The 12730-nt window shown below is 53.1% G+C and overlaps 5 protein-coding genes across 5 annotated transcripts; 3 read left to right on the top strand and 2 right to left on the bottom strand.

The window, feature by feature from the left end:
- Positions 1-562: 562 nt before the first annotated feature.
- On the top strand, positions 563-2551 carry PODANS_5_150 (uncharacterized protein; the record flags this gene model as incomplete). Its single annotated transcript, XM_001904299.1, has 1 exon — positions 563-2551. One exon carries the CDS (start codon positions 563-565, stop codon positions 2549-2551), a length of 1989 nt encoding a protein of 662 aa, XP_001904334.1.
- Positions 2552-2818: 267 nt separating this feature from the next.
- PODANS_5_160 (uncharacterized protein) lies at positions 2819-4667 on the bottom strand (the record flags this gene model as incomplete). The annotated part of the gene is made up of 3 exons (XM_001904298.1): positions 2819-3269; positions 3373-3536; positions 3585-4667. The coding sequence occupies 3 exons, from the start codon at positions 4665-4667 to the stop codon at positions 2819-2821; spliced, it is 1698 nt and encodes a 565-aa protein (XP_001904333.1).
- Positions 4668-5817: 1150 nt separating this feature from the next.
- On the top strand, positions 5818-7005 carry PODANS_5_165 (uncharacterized protein; the record flags this gene model as incomplete). The annotated part of the gene is made up of 1 exon (XM_001904297.1): positions 5818-7005. One exon carries the CDS (start codon positions 5818-5820, stop codon positions 7003-7005), a length of 1188 nt encoding a protein of 395 aa, XP_001904332.1.
- Positions 7006-8436: 1431 nt separating this feature from the next.
- Positions 8437-10890, top strand: PODANS_5_170 (uncharacterized protein; the record flags this gene model as incomplete). Its single annotated transcript, XM_001904296.1, has 1 exon — positions 8437-10890. The coding sequence occupies one exon, from the start codon at positions 8437-8439 to the stop codon at positions 10888-10890; it is 2454 nt and encodes an 817-aa protein (XP_001904331.1).
- A 210-nt stretch (positions 10891-11100) lies between these two features.
- On the bottom strand, positions 11101-12729 carry PODANS_5_180 (uncharacterized protein; the record flags this gene model as incomplete). Its single annotated transcript, XM_001904295.1, has 3 exons — positions 11101-11607; positions 11776-12157; positions 12215-12729. Coding segments are annotated over 3 exons (1404 nt in total), but the record flags the coding sequence as incomplete, so codon positions are not given.
- Between the last annotated feature and the right edge of the window lies 1 nt (position 12730).

Raw genomic sequence — 12730 nt, 5'->3', positions numbered from 1 at the left:
CTGGAGGAGTAGGTGGACGGAAAGACGGGCCGTCGTATGTTGGAGTATTTGCAACAGAAGATAATCTCTGGTAACGTCTTGGATTTGATTGTGGTTAGGCCGGTGGTTGCCTTTCCCAACTTGTAAAAAAAAGAAAAAGGGGCAGCGCAAGGCCGACAATAGCCCTTGTTGACCACTGCACAAGTAATGTAGGTGCCATGTTGTGGTGTAGGTAAGCCATGGATAAGTTCTTTGTCTTGAAGTGAACAATGCTCGCACTTATAACATGCCGGAAACAGGCGTGTCGTCAAAGTCTGCCACTTTATGGGGGCCCGAGACTCTGTGGAATGGGTGGCAACAAAGAAAGTCGAACCAGGCACCATAAGGTGAGCTTTGAACAGGAGGGATAATCCAACGGATATCTTCAACCACGTAAACCTCGTCCAAAATAGAACCACTTCCATCCAGGAACACACTCCACGGGCCATCACACCTTTGACCCAACGACAAGATCCCCAGAATGCTCTAAGCCCGCGAGCCACACAGTACACAACAGCCCGGGACTCCCCCACGATCCCCCATCATGACGGGAAAACAACCAGCACGACCCCTCCCATTCACGCCGCTCTCGGAGCTGTACCCTGATAGCGAACCACCAGGCAAGAAGCCAAGAGTTGACACCACACAGTATACAAGGTCGAATCGAAGGGCTCGGGCTTTCCCCAGAATACAACCGCCAACAACCACATCGCAAAGCTCCTCACGGTCGCTTTCATCAAATGCTGACACCGATGATCCAATCGATGTACCATGGTGGGATCCCAAAGTCACGGAGTGCTCTGCGTCCTCCAGCGGCAGGGCCTCTGTTGAACAGACGACGACTCGGTCCATCAAAAGCCGTCCCAACCCATCGAAAAAGTATAAATCAGCTCGTAAGACGTCACGGATTGGTCAGGATAGTCCCACAGAGGAAGAAAGAATTGATGATCATGATCCGAAGATGAGCGAGGATTACCTTCCGTTTGGTCCACCATGGCCACCAAACGAGACAAGAGACAGGGGGGAAACCCCACCGAAGCCAAAGGATAAGGCGGACCGAGGAAACGTGGTCCCTGGAATCTCACCTATGCAGAGTATGATCAAGATGATAGCTGCAGGCGACTACATTCCGTTTTCTCCAGACAGCCCTGTAGCAACTAGACAGCAGCAGGAAGTTTTCCCTCCAGGGCCACGACGTTCCTCTGTCGTCCCCTTAAACCTGAGAACTCGAATAGGGAATCAGAGCCCCTTCGGGTTTGATCGGGTAAATGATCCGCCGCCAACAGTCGCTGCAGAAGCGCAGGCGGAGACATACCAGGCAGTGGAGGAGGTGTCGATCCCAAACCTTGGTGCTGAACGTCCGCAAGCTGAAGTAGACTCGACACTATGGAACCCGGTCTTATTGGGGGTCAGAGATGAGCGAAAGGATGGAAATCGGGTATGGCCGGCAAGAAAAGGAGGGATCTACTGCGATACGTGCTTTCGTGACGAGTGCATCCGGTGGATTCGAGCTCGGGACAAAGCCCTGAGTGTATCTCGATTGCTCGGGGTTGATGGGGAGCCAGAGGGCATGAAGCCCATCGAGTCTGTCATATTCCCCGATCAGATAAAACACCGCGCCAACAAGCTGTTTCGTTGCACTCCACCTGACGTTCTCGGTCTCGCTCTGCTTCGATATTTGGCCCAAACGCGTGTTGAGGCTCTGGGAGAGGACACGCAGGATGAGGTGACTGGGACACTGGACTCTTTGCGTCAAGACATTCGTCTGTCGAAAGGCCGGTTAAAGCGACTTGAGAGGCAGTGCCGGACTTTGGTGGAGACTTGCGTGGTTTCCGAATCCGACCAAAAGAAGATCATTCCAGAAGGCGTTGTGTGGCTGTGGGAGTTTGACGCTCTGTTACAGGACGTGAATAAGAGGTCGTCGAATGAAACACCCCTGGACATGTCTTTTGCGACAACTTTAACAAACAGAGCCCATGAGGCAGCGATCGATGAATTGTGGAACATGGCTGTTGCGCATATCAATGTGAAGGACTCAATGGGTCATCGGACGAAGACTGAATTGCTGAGGTTGATTGGAACAGCCATGGCCCAGGCAGCGACGAAGTCTGAACAAGAGAATCGAGGTAGAGCAGGAGAACCACTCCCATGTCAATACTGTGCCCAGTCAGAGTCTGTTAACTCCAAAACCGCTCGGAACTCAAATGGTCGAGCTGTCAAAGTAAAACCGTGGATCGAACTACTGGTCTGGTCAGGCGAGATGAGTGAGGAGACTGCATCGAGTGCCAGTGCCGAAGAGTTCTTTCGTCTTGTCGAGTCGAGAGGCGCGGTGATGGCGGAGGTATCAGGCATCAAATTTCTGGTGGACTCGACCGGCGGCAAAAGGCGGATTGTGCTGGTGGAAATGGCGAGTGTGCTTGATGACATGTGGAAGGAGCGGCAGGAAGACAAGATATTTAGCTCAATCCCTGCCATTGCTACCCATGAAAGAGAGTCGTTACGATGGAGATCTGCAAACCCGCCATATATGTAAAAAAAAAAAAAAAAAAAAAAAAATAAAAAAAAAAGAGAAAAGATTATCTATTGCTGTTTCACAAGAGCATGAGGAAGACCGACCTTTCAGTCGCTGGTAAGATCCCGTTCGATGATTGGCTGATCGCTTGGCTCTTGGCGTTCCTGGCTCTGAGTTCACGTCTTTAACTTTTCGATCAAACATGCTACAGAGCATCCCAAAGAAATCGTGCATTGGACCTCCCATAACTCCCAATTCTCAAATTAGACTACTTTTATTTTGATTCATTTACGTGCGCGGCTGCAATCCCTGACTCGGTAAACTCGGCCATGGCGGCATTCCCTGGCTCCCTGGCAACTCCGGCATCATGCCCCATGGAGGCACTTGTGCACCTGAAGTCGCACTCCTCGGTGGACTTGGCAGGTTTTTGAGGTGCTCCAAGTGAATATCATCATCTCTCAAAGGCCTTGAGGGCGCCGGGGGCAGCGATGGGGCGACGAGCCTTCCGAACGGCCGCCCCTCAGGATCCAAATCACCGCGCCATTGCTGTTGAACCACGGCTTGGAAGTTGTCCTCCAACCTGTTCGAGTCGCTATACACCCCTGTTTGGCTCCAAGAAGACTTCCCAAACATGAAGGCGACCAACTTCATCAGGTACAAAATTCCAAGTGTCATGAAAAAGGTATATCCCATGCCCGCCGAGACATCGGCGAGCTGGTAGCCCACACGTTGCGCAGTGCTGTATTCGGGGTGGGGGATGGTCGAATGACCATCAAGGCCAATTGTTGTTGAGCTAGGAGAGGTCAGTATCAACTTGAGCACCTTTGAAGGCAGATGCTTACTCGACAAAAAGAGCAGTGAGAACCATGCCGACAACACCGCCGCCGGCGTGCACGGCAAAGATTTGCAAAGGGTCATGTCGAAGGAATATTTCGGCTTCTTTTTTCAGGAAGTTGACGCAAAGGGCACCAACAACACCAAACACTGGAGCACTCCAGACGGGAACCTGAAGATGTTAGACACAGGGCACACTTGAAGCGTCAGGCGAACTCACATAACCCGCTGCCGGCGTGATCGCCACCAGTCCTGCAATGGCACCATCGCAAAAGAAGAATACCGAAATACGGTCGAAGGCCTGTCTTGCCATAGCACGATTTCTGGCAGCTTCGTCCCGGGGATCGCCACCTTCCAGCTCAACATCGGTTTCCGGCACGCCCTTCATCAGCCAAATCCAGAGCATCCCGGTGACACCGCCAGCACAAGCCGAGACATGGGTGGCAGTCCATGCCGAGACCGCCCGCAAATTTCCACCCAAAGCGGAACCGCCATTGAAGCCAGCCCAACCAAACCAGAGAAATGCCGTTCCAAGCACAACGAAGTTGATATTGTACGGGAAGCTTTCCACGCCCTGTTCTGATAGCTCCTCGTTTGGCGCGTCCTCTCCTTCCGGGACTCTGAGGTGTCCACATGTAAACAACAAGATGACAATTCTCAGGATGCTCCACACACCATACGCGAGATGTTGAACTCGTCGCCAAACCTTGTGGCCAGCGTCGATGAGGAAGTCGAGCAGGTTGCCCCTCGATTCAATGGAGCAAAAGACAGCAAAAGCGGCCACCGTCGTTCCGCTGACGATATGGACCGGCGTTCCACCAGCAAAGTCCAAACTCCCAAGTTCCCTCAGCCACCCCTTGCTGCTCCATGTCCATCTCGCAACAGGGTCATAGACAAGTAACGACCAAAGACTGATAAAGATGATGAAGCGCCTCGGCCGTGTTCGGTGCATGGTTCCACCACAGACCACGGCGGCGGTGAATGCAGCAAACATACCCTCATATAACGCAAACACCAGCTCTGGAATAACGGCAGACTCGTCGGGTCCATCTCCCACCACAACAGGCCGCCCTGCCACATCTCGCAGTCCACCAGCTCGGTTCTCTCCGCCCCACCAGTTCGAGGGCAGCATGGAGTTGGTGAAGGTGACAAGATAGCCCCAGAGTGCCCACTGAAGGCCAACGAAAGCCGCCGTGATCAAAGGAAGTCGAAATAGTGTTAACGCGAATGAACGATTGCCAAGGCCGGAATATATGAGAGATAGGGATGGTATCATGATAAAGACCAAGGCTGATGAGATCATAATCCAGACAAGGTCGAATCCCTATGGACAAGGTGTCAGAACTGAGCCGAACTGCTGGGAATGGGCATCTAGATTACCTGGTAGTACTTCTCGGGATGCCGAAGCACGTCGGCATAGTCGACGGCGGAGGCCGGAGCCGCTGTCGCCATGGCCGAAAGCTCTGCGACTGTGACTGTCACCATCTCTCAGCACCGGGACCTTCAGCGTGTTGAGGAGAGGAAATGGCGACGGGCCGCGGGCAGCATTTGGACTTTGGATGCCCTCTTCGTTGGATACATAATTGCGGGCAGATCCGACAGGGCATTCTGTAAGCTGGACTGTGCCGTCATCCTTCTCGGGGTCAGCTCTCGGCGCTATTCTAGAAGCGGTTCCTGGAATCGTCTGGAGATGTCGTGCAGGCCGGGGGACATGCGAGCTGCGGCGCGGGCGCGGTCTAGCAGCGGCACAGTGCTCAATATACTGCGGCGCGACCAGGGTAGCGTCCAACGACAGCCGCCGGCGTTATCTTTGACGCTGTCGGCGTCTGTTGAAGGAAGGACAAATGCCATTCTTATCTGTGACACGGTGTTTACCAAGTTACAACCCCCGTGCCGAGCCGTACGCCCGCCGCAGACGTGGGGCTGGATGCCAACTGGGGCATGATTGCCAACCTGGAGTTTGGGTCGTTGGATACCCATGTGCGACAGTGGTTGCACACAACGGCCACAGCAATGAAAAGCTTGTACAGCTGCCTGTCTGGGGACTCAAAAGGCACAAAGCATTGGAATGGCAATATCCCTCCGTTCCCTTCGAAGCTTCTGTCCCTTTTGCGCCGGCTCCTCCGCCCCGCCTGATGCAGGGGTCACTTGACGCTGAGGCCGGGTATGACCCTCATTCAGCGATCGACCTGGCGCAGGCCCTCTCTGGAACCTTTTTGATCCCTTCAAACTCGCCCGCGATGGCTTCTTCACCTAGCTTTTGGCCTCCGTCCCCAGCAGAGACAGACAGGATATCGCAGGCGTCTGGGTCACCAGGCCCGAACAAAGGAGAACCGACATTCTCCAGCACTAGCGGGTGGCCCATGAATGCTGGCGACACCCGCTCAGGTAACTCTCTTGTCCACACTCACTGCTTCAGAGTGGTCTGCTGATCTTAGCCAGGTGCAGTCCCCATGCTGCAAGACGCCAGCCAACCGCCCCCAGATCCCGTTTGCCAGAGCATCCGCATTTGCCCTCCCAACAAAGGAGATGGGTCAAATGGTATCACACCCGACTGGTCACCAGAGCGGGTGAACATTCTCTGTTCTCTTTCCCCTTTGATCAGGACAAGAGTGGAAGAGTTGCGTCTTCACCCCGAGCTGTGGTGGACGCCCGTGGTAGGCGATGGCATCGACGAAGCCACGGCTATCCGTGTTCTCGACCTCGTTGGCCCGGGCACCGCCGGCCGAAAGCAACGAGTATCTCTCCTCTCACAGGAATGCAATGTCATGTGGGCATTCCAGATCAACCCTACCCTATTCCCAGCAAGCCTCACCTGGCAAGCTGTCGACGACGACGGCCAACTAGCTGCGTCCAGAGCCGTCGTTCGCAAAGCAGCTCGACGATCTTATGCGAGTCTCTCCTCGTCCTCATCCAGTCCCAAATTCTCCTGGCAAACAGAGCCGGGATCCCGCTCTCGATTGACCTCGCTCCAGCTGGCAAACATTGCCCTTGTGTTGGAATGGGAGGAGGCATTCAAGCGAGAGATTAGGACTGTGATATGGGACTGGACAGGGCAAACACAAGCTGTCCTCGCGACACCAGTGGGATGTCTACAAGCACATGGGCCGCGCGGGCTAGATGGTATTCCTCTCTTCATCCCTTCCTCCACGTCGCCGCAACTAACACCCTTACCAGCCCAACGGAGGATAGAAAAGGAAAAGGTCCTCACTCACATGCGGGACTATCTCGAACGCCAGAAGAACACCAACAAAACCAGCGTCAAGCGCATCTACAAGGACCTCGAGCTCCAAAACATGAAGCTCGAGGCGAGCAGTTTCTTACACCCCAGTATCTACAGCATGTTACGGGAAATTGAAGGGGCGATTCTCAAGGAGAAGAGGCCTGCGAATGGGGCCAGCGCGGTGAGTCAGTTGAAGACTGTGAACCCTAACAGACCGACCACGCCGGGGCTGTTGGGCAAGATCAAGGAGATGGAGCACAGTGTCGAGAATATGATGTCGGGGGGGAAGGGGCATAGGAAGTTTGTGCAGGCTATGCTGGGCCATGTGCAGGAGTTTGTGGCTACGCAGCAGGAGATGCTGGCGGGGGAGATGTGGAAGTGGAGGGTGGGGGAGGTGAGGAGGTGGAGTTTGCAGTGAGGTCAATTTGGCTGAGTTCTTGTTGTGGTTGTGTTTTTTTTTTTTGCACATCATAATACCCCTGATTCAACGGTTTTTTTTTTTTTTTTTTTTTTTTTTTGCTTTACTTGGTTGAATGGGTCAAGAATGTGATTGTTCTGAAGTCGCTTTGAATACTGTGGTAACGCAGCAGTACGACACTCTCCAAAAGGTGCGTTGATGGCGGTGTTGTTTGCGCCTCGCAGGTTGACACACTGAGTAGACTCCTCGGATCACATTCCGGTAGTGAAATAAATGAGAACAATCACCACGGGAAATGATGTTGTTCGGAATCAGCGGATGCAACGATCTTATCATTTGTCTACGCCGCTGGTGACCGTTGAAGGTGAGATGAGCCCTAATTGCGGAGCATGACGACCTACCCAGGATTCACGCGTGCGGATGTGTTTTCCGGGCCCCAGACAAAACTAGGGTCTTGACATACGCGAGGGGGTACTCGGGCGTTTAGTTTTTGTGTCAATGTAGACTAACACTGTAGAGATAGATATATACCACCCGGCCTACCCTGTGGGTAGGATGTCCTTTTGGTTCCACAGATAACGCCGCCACAAAAATATCATCCATCACAGTGTAACAACAGGCATAGAGAATCGGAAGTTGAATCCAATCTAGAACAGGAATGTGTTACGGTAGCTAGATAGGTAGACATGCAGCGCCGCCCGGCAAAACGTGACAAATTCTGACCAAGACTGCGGATAGGTGGGGAGGGAGGGGCTACGCGAGCTGCAGTGCGACCATTCATCTTTTCGTTTCCGACCTCTCGGGTCGTGTGCCTGGGCTGACCGTAAGGGGGTGGTGGTTTGTTGCTTGCTGTGCCGCTTGTTTGTTTGATCATGTCGGGGATATCGGTCATGTGTTGGGGGTTGAGTGGTGGTGCTCAACTGGGTTGCCAACACCGACATCTGATATGTTGCCTTGTTGGGATGTCAGCTGCTCAATATTGCAGTGTGGTGGGCTTGGTGCGAGCGAGCAGTCAATTTGAGTTTGGTGGTCATTTTCAATACATTGATGAAATGGGAAACAATGTTTGTTAAAACGGGGAGGGATCGGAGGCACGGAACGTCCACGACCTGGCAATGGGGATCGGAAGAGATGAGCCGTTGATAGTGATCGTGAAGGGCTTTCTGCAGTCTCCCCATCCATATGAAAGTATTCAATGGGGAAGAGTTGCAAGAGACAATTTGGTCAGCTCCGCTTCCAAAGGAGCGTCGTCGTCGTCGCTCGGGAATAATCGAAGGGTTAGGATGGTGGGATTGCCGACATGGTGGTAGATATATGTCGATATGGTGCTGCTCGCGGTTGACTGCCAGTGGTATCTTGTCAATTGAAATTAAAATCACTTTCTTTGAGAGGGGAAAATGTCAGCAGGAGGGCTGTGCATGAAAAGGTGAAATGTCATTGGCCAAGGGATTCCTTGGCGGTCCCTGCTTGGCAGCACAATTTGGACTTCCTTCAGGAAAGAAGCCGCCAGCAGAGACTTGCAGACTTCCCCGCACTGATGGTCAAACAGGCAGCGGCGACTCAAGAGGTAACTCAATCATGTTCAAAAAATTACATAGCGGATGGAAGCGTTTCGAAGACTGGGCCAACGAACATGATTCGGTGCCAAAGTCGACCACCACTCAGACCAGCCAAACCGAAACTGGGCCATCAGCACCGACACAAACATCGACTAAAGATCAGACTTCCAACCATAGCGACCCCGTGACGGAGGATACGCCTAAGCCAGAAGCATACTGTTACACCAACAAATCCACCACCTCTCCATACAAATACACTCCGCTCCCGTCAACGACCAAGTCAGCCATCCGGGTTCTGACCTTGCTTCCTGGGAGAGCCGACGCTGACATCGAATGTCAGCTCATCGAATTGGACCTGAACAACCCATGGACAGACGACGATGACGATGAAGGCTTCGAAGCCCTCTCCTACGTTTGGGGCGACATCACCGAGACAACGCCAATCCAAATCGACGGCGCCACCGTACAGATTGGCAGAAACCTCCGCAGCGCTCTTCTCCACCTGAGATATCAGGAAAAGTCCCGTATTTTGTGGGTGGACGCAGTATGCATCAACCAAGAAGACATGGATGAGCGCAACAGCCAAGTCATGCTGATGGGCGACATCTACACCAAGGCGGCCCGCACTCTTGTCTGGCTAGGCTGTCCATGCTGCTTACTGGGGGCCCTGAATACGGACCGGCTTACCTATTCTGAAGGGAAATGGCTTGATCACTTAGCGGGGATTGATCCTCTTTTTAAAGCCATCGAGATCCTGGGCAACGAGGCGCGGAAGCTCGCAGAGGAGGGCCGTGAGGTTGTTCCAAAGCAGGGAGAAAAGGATGAAGATGGGACGACGTACGACCGTATTAAAAAGCTGAAGCCCAAATGGAACGTCATCTTTTTGGAGAATCCGTGGTGGACTCGTATTTGGACGCTGCAGGAGATTGTACTTGCAAAGGAGGCGCGCTTGTGCATGGAAAGACACGAGCTGGGCTGGGATCTTCTCTGTGTTGCCATTCCTTACTATACAGCATTGGGCTTTGGCGACTTTTCCGAGATATATGCCGGGAGCAAGACCAACTCTGGTGTTGAGCCGCTCAACCTGGTCAACGCTATCAGAGAGGCGAGACAGCCCGGGTCGGAGCTCGTTACTGAAGATGTCGGGGACGAGCTCCTCCACTATCTCGCCTCGTCCCACTGGCGTGATTGCAAGATGCCTCAGGACAAGATCTTTGGATTGATGGGTCTATTCAGCGAAGGCCGTGATGTGGGTATTGAGGTTGACTATCGGTTGGATGCCGAGGATGTGTACCGCCAAGCGACGAAATCCTTGTTACAACAATCTGGCAATCTCGATGCTCTTGGGTTCTGCTACCCATACAAGATACCGAGAGTCACCAATCTCCCGTCCTGGATTCCTGATTGGGGCTCCGTTGGAAACCTCGCGCTCCCGCTGATGAACGACGCAAAAGGCCAACCGCGAACTACTCACGCTTCTAGAGGACTAAGATCCAACCCCCGATGGGAGAACAACGACAAAACCTTGCTTCTCGACGGTCACATCATCGACACGATCGCCAAACTCGGGAGGACGCAGGTACCACCAAATCAGGACGACCGCAACGAAGGGTCCCTGGACCACATGCTAAACGATCCTGCGATGATCGCTGAAGCCGACAGCTTTCCCGACCGGTGGGAAGATTTGGATCCCGAAAGACCCATCCGGCATTTTATATCTGCATGGTGGAAAGGAATGAGAATGGCTGTGCCATATGTCGCCAAGGCATTTCTCGAGATCTTTGGGAATGTTGTGGAAATGAGGGAAACGTTTCTGCAGTGGGATGAGTTTGTTGCTGCAGAGCTGGGCGAGCCGCATGAAGACCGCCGCGCCATTTTCCGAGATACTATCACGACAGCAACGCCTTGTCCGCTGGAACCATCGGTATTCGATAGCCGCTTTGACGGATGGCTCCAGGCGGTGTACTCGATTCGAAAGCTGAAGAAGAGGATTGATCGATATGCACCAAAGACGTACACCACATTGGCTGCGGTCACCACCTTTGTCAAAATGGAAGATGACGACCTGCCTGAGGCTTTTGCGACATATACAACGCATACGCCCCGCAGGCGACTTGGGATTACCGCGTCAAAACGGGTTTGTCTCCTGCCTAAGCTCACCGAGGTTGGGGACAAAGTGGCTCTGCTTCGAGGCGGCAGGGTGCCAATGATCCTCCGTCCGAGAGAAGATGGATCAATGCAGTTCATTGGCGAAGCATACGTCCACGGAGTCATGGATGGGGAAGCGTTTCATGAGGAGGAGTGTATTGACTTTCGAATAACGTGATATTTATTTCGGTTATCAGGCTACATATCTAGATTTAAACGGTTGGAAGATTGCTTGCAAGGGCTCTCCGGCTCATGCTCTCGATTTCATACTGTCTTCTCTCGAACATGGATTGTCGCCTGTTCATCTCGGCCTCGATGCCATAGATATCCGAATTACTATCATGGTCAGCGCTGGGTGCCAGGGAACCACGAGCATCAAGGCTCCGACTTACAATTTGAGGTTGATAACCTCATCCTTCCCTTCTGCTGTCTCACTGACCCAAACCGAGCAACCCCTGTTGCCCGACACAGGAAACTCCCCCCAACCCTCATCATCAATCATGACCTCCCCGGGACACAGTCTCAAGAAATCGATCCATTTCTCCCCACTGTGGTGTTTCCCAACGTACATTCTCAGCTTTGACAGGCCCCACTGATTACCCATCACCGCCGCTAGCCCAGCACCCCCACCGTGGGCGGAGTGACCCTCACGAGTGAAACCGACACAGTGTTGGTGGGAAAAGAGATCATGCTGGGTGCCATAGGCGTAGAGCTTGCGGATGAGGATGAGGCGAGCGAGGAGGGTGGGATTCCCGGACATGGGAGGGATGAAAGAAGAGGGACCGGAGGCGAAGGAGCCGTAGAGGTCAGACCAAAATACGCAGGGCACGCCGGTGTTGGCGCGGAGGAGGATGAGGGTATAGGCGTGGGGTAGAAACCAGGGGGCTACGGGAGTCTGTGATGCTGACGATTAGTCAACGTTATGGAAGACGTGATATGTCACGGGAGCGTACCTCAAGGGACTGGCCTTGTTGTGTGTCGTGATTAACAACGAATGTCTGATGCAATACACGTTAGTCGAAAGCTAAACTTTGTCACTTGTCAGAAGGTTTAAGGGGCTTACCACAACGTTATTAGGCTTCCACAAACACAAAGCATCCTTGAACAGGTCCCTTAGGTCGCCTCTCTCCCCAGCCATAGATATCTTGCTCAAATTAGAGCACAACGGCACATCGAACAGCGAAATCCGGTGGTCCATATACTCAATATACTTGGCCAAGAACTCAGAGTCCTCTCTCCAGTACTCCCCAACAATAAACCAGTCCTTTCCCTTCTCAACATTATCGTCAATGTGCCTCAGCAGTCTCTTCTGAAACTGGAAGCTATAATGCTTAATCGCATCCAACCTCAACCCTCCAATCTTGAGCTGCGTCGGCAGCCACTTTACCCAATCAAAAGCATCCTGCTGCACGTCCGGATGTCGGTGGTCAACATCGGCAAACATTCTGTTGTTCACTTCATCAGCACTCCCTTACCTTCCCAAATGCCCATGGTGAACTCACAAAAAGTCATAATTCCCCACCTCCTCATCCACATCCACACACCACTCCTTCCCCCCCAGCTTCCAAACCCCCTTTTCCCTAGTCAAGTCATCCCAATCCACCCCCGTAAAATGTCTCCTGTCCCATTCTCGACCACTGTACCTCCCCCCCCGCCCCGGGAACGTAAACCCCGTCCAACTCTCAATCTCCCTCACCTCCCCCCCATCTAGTTCCCTATTCCGGTCCAAGGGGTCAACCTTCTTCGCCTTGACCCTCTCTTTGTAGTCCGCTCCAGTTTTGTGATTCAGCACGGCATCAAACAAAACTTTCACCCCCCTCCCCTCCGCCACTCTACAAAGCTCCTCCAGTTGCGCTTTTGACCCCCATTTTGTCGGGGTGGAGCCCTTCTGTTCAAACTCGCCTAGGTCCCACAGGTCGTAGATGTCATACCCGTTTCCGTTTTTCGCGTCGGCTGCTTTGCAGGCGGGGGGAATCCAGATTTTGGTTATGCCGAGCTGGGAAAGGGAGGGGAGGAGG

Source organism: Podospora anserina, chromosome 5 (assembly GCF_000226545.1).
Source record: "Podospora anserina S mat+ genomic DNA chromosome 5, supercontig 1".
NCBI lineage: Eukaryota > Fungi > Ascomycota > Sordariomycetes > Sordariales > Podosporaceae > Podospora > Podospora anserina.
Note: the sequence above shows the minus strand (reverse complement) of the source record. Positions and strands in the feature narration are given on the sequence as shown.